Genomic DNA, 8927 nt, shown 5'->3' with positions numbered 1-8927 from the left:
TAGCAATAAATAGTTGCCGCCACCGGTTCCAGTTCCAGTTCCGGCTCCAGTTCCAGTTCCGGCTCCGGTTCCTAAAGCTCGCTCACTGCTTGAGCCGGCACTCGGGCAGCGTTGACTCGCAGGGCTCGGTTTCGGGCGGCCTGGTCAGCAATCCGCACTGGACATCCGCGACAACAACATCATGCTGATCGAGACAGACAATGGAGCGCCGTCGCTGCGGCATAGGTGCGCCCGGCTGCCGGCAGGTGAGCGGACAGAACTGCCAGGGACCCGGCCACCAGTGCGCCGGGCACTGCTGCTCGCCGCAGGCGCGTGTCTGCCTCAGGGGTCGCCGGTTCTTGGCGTGCGTCCAGCAGGGCAGCGTGTCGCCGAGCACTGCCAGTAATGGACGGAGCACATGTATTGGTTATATGTCTAGAGGATCATTTAAAATGGACTCACGCTTGCCATTCTCCTGACAGATGGGCTCGCGATGCTGCACACCGCCGCCGCAGCTGGCGGAGCAGGCGGTCCAGTTGCTCAATCGCCACTGATGCTGCCGTCCGTTGGTCACATTGAAGGCGGGCAGCGTGAACTCATAGTAGATGCCCGTGTTGCTCTCATTGCTGCGCACGATCGCCTGCAGATGATCGCAATAATATACTGACAGAGAGGGAGGAGATCGGCTCCTGGTACTTACGTAGAGCGCGATGGCATGCTGTATGGGCTGAGGTATTTTGATGGTCTCCCGCTCGTCCAGCCGATCGTAGAGGCTCTCGGCGCCGGCGATCTCCAGTTCGCCGGGCATGGAGATCAGACTGTCGCCATTCAAATAGAACTTCTCGCCCTGCGCCCGTCCGATGGCAAGAAAGTGCGGCGAATTGGCCAGCTCCTTGATCAGTATGCGACGCGCCCGTGCCGGTATGTTAACGATCTGTACATAGACGCCATCGCTCACATTGAAGGGCTCACTGTAGATCTCCTTTATGGGCTTGCATTGATCACCAGCACCGCCGCAGACACCGCAACGATCGTCCTGCATGTCCGAGTCAACGATCCAATCGCAACCAACTTTCTGAATGAAACGCTCGTTTAATTGATCTCGCCGAGCAGCTGGCCTTTAGTCGGTTTGCCCGAACTTACCTTGCAGATGCCATCGATGCACATGTTGTTCGTGCCCAGCGTGCAGGGCGTACCGTCGAGCACCGTTTCACCCCAGTTGGCGATTATCGTGTCGTCCACATCGCTGCAGAACAGGCGACACGGATTGTCTAAGAGTATAAGCATATAAATTGAAATAATCTTTATTTTTCACTCATTTTCCGCTTGTGGCAGTGGATTTTCTATAGTTATCAGATATTGCTATGCAGGAATTTAGCCGTGGCTTGGAATCAAAATGAGAATTGAACTTTTGCTCAGGTAAGTGAATTTTGAAAAAGCAGATGAAATACGTATAAAGCGAGCTTTGAAAGCGACTAAAATTATTTGAAATTCAAATCGAATTACTAAAACATTTTTCCGCCCGTAAAGGTGAATTTGAAATACGCATAAAATAATATGTAAGGAAATTGATTTTGATAAGTTGCTCGGTCGGAAATAAATTTCAATTTCGCTCAATGGAACTAAAGCTATATTCATTCATGAATTAATGCATTCATATATATTCCACCCAGTTTCCACGCTCGTAGGTGAAATGATGCATATATTATTTGTCATCTATATCGTTTTTATTTTCCAGAATAACTGCGGACTTACTCTTGTCGAAGAAGGGCAGCCACTTGTAGGTGGCACCCTGGTAGCTGACATTGTCATAGCGTGCACACTGCTGCGCCCGGAAGCTGGGCTCGTGCTCCGGACAGGGCTTCTTGCGGCAGATCTTGTAGCGCTTGCGCTCCCCGATGCAGAAGACGCCGCCATTGGCCGGCACCGGTGAGTCGCATTCGCGCTGCTGTATGGAAACGCCGCCGCCGCAGCTGCGCGAGCATTCGCTCCAATCGCTCCAATTGCCCCAGCCGCCGTGTATGGGCGTCAGCTCCTCCATGCGCACGCATTTGCCATTCTGGCACCATTTGTTCTTGCCGCAGGCGGTGCCCGGGGCCGTCGGGCGCATATTGGTCACGCACTCGCCGTTCACGCGACACCACAGCGTCGAGCAGAACTCGTGCGGCGCGGAGCAGGCGCCCACATCGCTGTCCGTGGTCAGATTGAACTGCATGCGGCACTGACGCTTGGCATTGTACCGCTCGCCCGGCAGCACCTCCGGATAGTTGTACTCGTCCGGCGGAGTCGGCGAATCGTTCAGGCATTCGCCCAGTCCCTGGCTGCAGCAATCAATCGAAATTATAATCACCATATCGTGGCCAGTTCTAGCCAGCTACTTACTCCAGGAAGTGGGTTATGTATTTCCGGCTGCAGTTTGACCAGCAAACCTGCAGCGTATCCGCTCCAAACGTGGGCGTCATGATGTGCACAATGGAGCCCACTCGCGGATGGCAGCCTATCTTGGCCGTGTCGTGGAACATGCCAAAGCTGTGCAAATACAAAATATAACGAATAATATTTGAGACAGGTAAAAACTCTACATATGACTGGTCAGGTAAGTTGATTTGAAATCGATTAATAATCGATTTCGCTGCGTTTTTCGAAAAACCTTCCTCTACATTATTATAATCCGTTTTTTTAAGTCGAACATTTAAACAGGGCGTGAATTCGAAATTAATTTCTTATCGATAAGTTATATTTCATTCTCTTCTCCCTTATATGATAATCGATTTTCAATTAATTTTCGGAATCGTCAACCCATTTATTTAGATTTCGATTGTTATCGTTTTTTTTTGGCCCGAACTCAAGTAATCAGGCTTTCGATAAAACGTTTCTGTCGCAGCACAATAGTTTTATATGCCCGTGTCTGCTCGCACTTCAAAAAAACTTAAACCCCAAAACGTAACGTAATGACGTAAGCAACCCATTCTACGTAGTACAAACGTAAAGGACTAAGCAAACCCTTAAGTTTTCTGCAAACACGGACTTACCTAAATGCTGTTCATAAGAAGGATATATAAGACATTTGATATACTTGTACGACAAAACGTAATGCAATTACGTAATGCAACTGTGGCTTACGTAAGCGTACGTAGCGAGTCGCTCGACTCACACAGGGGTTAAACTCGATCAACATTGTTGCAAATGAACGACTCAGCGGCAGCTACCTACCTAACCCCCACCCCCCCCTCCCCTCCTCCCCTTGATTACCCGCTCTACTATAGTTAATCTGTTGAGATTTATTATTCGCATTGTCTTCGAGTAACGACACAAAAAGAAACAACAAACAGAAAAGATCAACAACAAAACGCGACAAGCAATTTATGCCACGCTCTGGGACTAGACTGCGGGCAAGTCAAAAACCTGATTATTAGAATAGTGCTTAAATCAGCACAGTACAAAAAAATAAACAAAAACAAATTCACACACACAGAGAGGGGGAAAATAAGCATATCGTTAGCCAGCGGCTGCCACCTGACGATGACCGGGCGACCCAGCGACAATCAAACGTAAATTGCACAACAACAAACAAGTCACATTGAGTCACATTGGGCTGTTTTCGACCTGCAGATACCCTGCTTATCGAAAGGCACAAATGCGTTAATATCTATTATATATATATCAACTATAATCGATAATTATCGATAAGCATAAACGATTTCATTTATAATGGTTATCGATAAGCACAAACGATTTAATAACTACAGGTTATCGATAAGCATAAACGATTTAATATACAACGGTTATCGATAAGCCTAAGCGATTTAATATCGAAATAGCTTGTGTCTTATTTCGTTTATCGATGGAAGGAAACCAAAATGTTGCCTGCAAAATAATGAAAAAACTTTGCTGCTTTATCAGTCCAAGATGTCACCAGATCTTACCTATCTAAAAAGTTTCTTGTTTCTATTAGTCTATAACATTTTTAAAATATGCCAGAAACAAGCCCAACAATATGTGTAACAATAGTTAGGACCTGTGGCCTTAAAAAACGGATCATTAACTTATGACATGGCGTTCAGATCTTGCCTTAGAGATACATCTTATAGCTATATATCATTGGATGTTAATCTAGATCAGGGATAGTTATATGCCCCATTGAAAACGTAACACAATTTGCCCGATTATAGGGTATAATGACGATTGTGGCCGCTCCAGTGGCTGATCCGCTGGCCGGTTGAGTCAATCGGAACACGCCAGACTGACGGGCACTTGCCTGCGCTTATAAGGCGTTTTACAAAAATCCACTTGGCACGAACACCAAACGAGATAAGCCTACGAAACCGGACAACTGCGACAGCCACCGGCTGTGCTACCAAATTGCTACGTACCGCACTCGCCGTGTATGTGTGTGCATTAGAGATGGACCAAACAAATCAGTGACTAAATGTGGAAAGACAACATGAACATCAAGCGAACTGAAAGCTTGAGCTTAAGCTTTTGATTAATCTTGGCTAGACAAACGAGTGCGTGAATGCTCGAGTATTTTATAAGCGTTTTATTGAAAGCTTTAGCCTAAGCTGTGGATTAATCTTGACCAGAATTTTCGCTTGACAGCTCAGCTATGTTATGAAAATTGAATTAAAAGCTTAAGTTTTCGCTTAATCTCGCCCAAATAAGTCCTAAGCTTAAGCTTTCAATGCAATCTTCATAAAACAACAAAGCTTTCACGCGGAAGCTTTTAATGCATTAAAGACGCTTGAAGCTTGTACAAGCTTTCAAAGCTTTTGGAATTTAAAATTCTGAATTTTGTTAAAATCACGTCTTTTAGTTTCTCGGAAGCTCTGTGTCGCATTTTGTGGTCAAGACGAGCTTGCAGCTGTGTAAAATAAATATTTTTTCCGCTTCCTTTGCTTTTATTATGGTTTATCATATATATATATATATAGAGTATACACCATAAATAATAAGAGATTTACGAGTCGATCAGTTGTCCATCTCTAGCTTGGAGTTCGCGTGTGTGTGTTTCTCACTGGTTCTGCGACTAATTGAGTTTGAATAGCGCAAGGAGGGCGGCTAACTGCGGAAGGGGTCAAAAGGGAGGTTGACAGTCGAGAAGACGTGGGGAGGGGAGGAGCGGGACGTGTGTGTGTATGTGTGTGTGTGTGTGTGAACAACTATCGACTGTGGGCGTGCAACGCAGGCGATCATTGTCACAACACACGCAGGTGTCAAAGCATCCGTCGCGTCCACTTAGAGCAGCCATTCATGCGATTTATTGTTGTTGTTGTTGTTGTTGGACCCATTGAAATTAAATTGAAAGGGTATCACGATTCGGTGACAATGTATGTAACAGACAAATGGAAAACACTGCAAATTTAAAATAAATATATTCCCGTGTATCATAGGAATGTAATTTAGAATAAGTTAATCATATTCTTCTCTCATTATCGTAATATCGATAAATATCGATTTTGAGTCGAGTTTATATAGCCAAGTCCGTTTGTCCTTCTATTGTCTATTGTCTTGAAACTGTGCATAGGTTTGTCTTTCTGCTGCAGGCAGGACATATCCCGGAACCGGGTGGATCGTGCCACTATATCATATAGCTGCCGTAGGAACAATCGGTCGAAAAGCAGGGTTTTTGTTTATCAAGATATCTTGATCAACAAGGGCATCAAATCATTCATTTCGTATTCCAACAAGATCGGAGAATAAGCACCACAGTTAGTTAAGAATGCATTGAGACGGAGGAGGAGGGGAAGCTAGCATGTTTGGCAAGTCAGCTTGGCGCTGGGTAACCGCTAGTCGGGCACGCCCGACTGGCTGGCTGGCTGCTTCGATTCATTCATTAAACGAATTGGGCTGCACATAAATCTCTTTTGGCTGGCCGATCAATTGATGCATTTGCATTGCGTTGGCCGTTGCCGTTGCCGGCGGCCAAGCGACCGGAGCTGGACTGGAAGTGCATTTCGATGTTGGCCAACATGCGCATGGACAGAGTCTATGCAAATGTGGCGCCGGGGCAGCTACGGGGGAAGCATGCTAACTGATACGGAAGTTGTTCGACTCACTTGTGGCCCAGTTCGTGCGTGATTGTGTGGGAGAGCATGATGCCGTTGTCCTCGTTGACGCTGCACGATTGCTTCGGCTTGCACATGCCGCCCACATTGGCCAGTCCCAAAGTCCTGCAAGACGGGCATAGATTAACGGGGGGCCTGGTGTTGGGGTTTTCGGGTGGGCTCTACTACTCACATGCAATTGTTGCCGCAAATATTTTTGCGTGTTATCAGTATGGCGACATCGTGATGATGCGGATCCTTCTCGTTGAGCGTGTTCAGCTTGTGCTGCCAGCTGCAAAAGCGATCCAGATTCTTTTGGGCATTCTGCGTGAGATTCAGCTCCGGTTCCGTATCGTTCTCCTGCAGCTGTATGATGCGCACCACAACAATCTCGATGGCATTGCCAATGCTGGGATCCTTGTACAGGGCGGACACCATATTCATAATGGTCAGCAGATAGCTGACGACGTCCTTGTGAAATGCGGACATTGTCGCATCCGCCACAATGAGTGTCTCCACGTGCCGCGGACTGCTGATCGAGCGACGGCTGCGCTCCATATGCGACGCAACCGGCTGTGTATCGTATTTGAATTTCGTGTGCGGATGCTTTTGCAGGCGCCGATGAGAATGCAGCTGATGTTGATAATGATGATGATGGAAAAGATGCTGCTGCTGCTGCTCCTGCTGCTGGAGCTGATGATGATGATGGCGTCGCACTTTGCGTCCGCCCTGTATTTTAAACTTGCCACGCGCCTGCCACTCCAGACGCGTCTCCATGCGACGCCGCGGCTCCCGTGTGCCACAATTGCTAACCAGACTCGAGCTCTGGCTCTGACTCTGGCTGTGATTGCCGCGCTGCTGAGCCTTGTGGCGCTGCTCCTTGCGCTTGCGCTTGTGCTTGTGACGCCAGTGCGTATCCGCCTGCCAAATGCGAACAGAAAGCAGCGCACAAATGGACGCTAATTAGTGTGTTGGCAGCTCGGGCGCACAACAATTTGTTGGGCTTACCTTCTGCTTGGGCTTCACCGAGGAGCGCTGGAAGACCACGTGCGGATGCCCGTTGATTGGATGCGCTGCATGCTGCTTCGAGGGCTCTATGTAATACTCATTGCTGGCCGTCTTAATGTGACCCACCTGGCAAAAGGCGAAACGAAATAAGCAAACCCAAAAAGCAAATCAATGTCAAGCAGAAAGACTTAGGCAACAAACTTGCCAAAACAAATGACTTAGGCAACAAACTTGGCATTGTGCAACTACACTCGAAGGAAAATAACGGAAAATAAGTGAAAATCTGCACATCTGGCTGAATATATGTTATATATATATATATATATATATATATATATATATATATATATATATATATATATATATATATATATATATATATATATAATTAATTAGATAGTCACTCACCAGACCGGAGCAGGTGGATATGGCCACGTTGGCCGAGGGCTGGCCGCGCACCTTGCCATGAAAATGGCAATTGAGCTGATGCGCCGGCGGCGGCGCACGTGTGCGCAGATCGCGACGATGTCGCTCCACAATTAGCTGCGGCGCCAGAAAGTAGCTGTGCGGTCTGCAATGCACAATGGGGCAGAGTTAGGAGCTGCTGCTGCTAGCACAGAGTAGCCAACGACCAGGACTTACGTCAGCTCCAGATGCAGCGTCTCGTCGCGCAGCGGCAGCTGGAAATGCAGCTCCGGCTGTGCCTCAACGCTGCGACGCTGCCGTCGATGATCCCGCTGGTGGGCATAGCGGAGGCTGTGCGTCATGAACGCGCCGTCGGCGTGCACACGCCGCGGCACCACCAGCTGCCCCTCGCCCGCCATCAGCTCGTCCGTGTGCAGGCCATAGAGCGTTTCGCAGCCGACGCCGAACGAGCCCAGCCACAGGCACAGGCAGAGCAGGCTGCTCAGATAAAGGCGCTTCATAGTTGGGCGCTTAAGTACGCAAATTCTCACTTGTTCTCTGTCTCCCTCTCTCTCTCTCTCTCTCTCTTGCGCTTGCTCTCTTGTTCGCTGCTTGTCTCTTAATATTCGCACTCTAGGTGGCCTTTAACCGTTGTCCATGCGTTTTAGCAGCTTGCCAATTAGCGGGCACATGGCCGCATTTGCATTATATGCAGACGCAGAAGCCCAATCCCAGCCCGGTCAGATTGTCGCGTGGCTGCAAGGCAAAGCATAAAGATTAAGTTGATTGATTTCCAAAATATTTCAATTAGTGTTTAACTGCTGCAAGCTTGAAATGGAGTCAGAATCGGGCAGAGAAATGCATGTAAGTGTGCTTCAGTCGGGCTGACCGACTGGGCGATACCCTGTATCTTACAAACATTCTTGCTTCCTACTTTCTGCATAAGAACACAAAACTGAGCATGCTGCAAAAAACAACCTTATATAACTCCGGTTTTATTCGTGCGATCTTTATGAAATTTTCAGGAATCAAATATGGACAAAATGGGAGAAGATGTCCAAAAACTGAAATACATTTAATCTCTCTCTCGAGCACCTACATACCAAGATTCGCGCATCCAGTTTATCGCTCGTCTTGCGCATGATATACGAGAGTATATATTTTAAATCTTTAATCTCGAGATCTTGCAGCTTCCGAGATGAACTCCAAGATAGGCAGAAGGAAGTGATTCGATCGACTCAGCTCGTCTTTCTTTTGCTCGATAAGTATTTCTTAACAAATGAAAAAAACAGCTGCAGCCGAAAGAAAGACCTTCGCCTCTTGTTAAGATCACTTCAACACTCGATAATACCCATAGATAACTATTTTAAGTACACATTACTTACAGTACATTCGCTGTTTGTCATACAAAACGAGAGAACCACAGCTGGTACACTACTTGGCAAAAATTAATTTGTGCACAATATATTCATGTTACAGCACAAATCGGAT

General features: G+C 47.2%; 1 protein-coding gene across 1 annotated transcript; it reads right to left on the bottom strand.

Moving 5' to 3' along the window:
* Positions 1-50: 50 nt before the first annotated feature.
* On the bottom strand, positions 51-7957 carry LOC115768586 (A disintegrin and metalloproteinase with thrombospondin motifs 7). Its single transcript, XM_030713232.1, has 11 exons — positions 7674-7957; positions 7440-7602; positions 7032-7157; positions 6217-6944; positions 6036-6149; positions 2362-2508; positions 1735-2300; positions 1123-1250; positions 680-1054; positions 442-619; positions 51-375 (listed from the first exon to the last, which is right to left on the bottom strand). Exons 1-11 carry the CDS (start codon positions 7955-7957, stop codon positions 83-85), a joined length of 3102 nt encoding a protein of 1033 aa, XP_030569092.1. The 3' UTR covers positions 51-82.
* Between the last annotated feature and the right edge of the window lie 970 nt (positions 7958-8927).

This window comes from Drosophila novamexicana, unplaced genomic scaffold (assembly GCF_003285875.2).
Source record: "Drosophila novamexicana strain 15010-1031.04,08,12 unplaced genomic scaffold, DnovRS2.1 tig00001842-arrow-arrow-pilon, whole genome shotgun sequence".
Classification (NCBI taxonomy): domain Eukaryota; kingdom Metazoa; phylum Arthropoda; class Insecta; order Diptera; family Drosophilidae; genus Drosophila; species Drosophila novamexicana.
The sequence above is the reverse complement of the archived record's forward strand: the minus strand, read 5'-3'. Positions and strand labels throughout refer to the sequence as shown.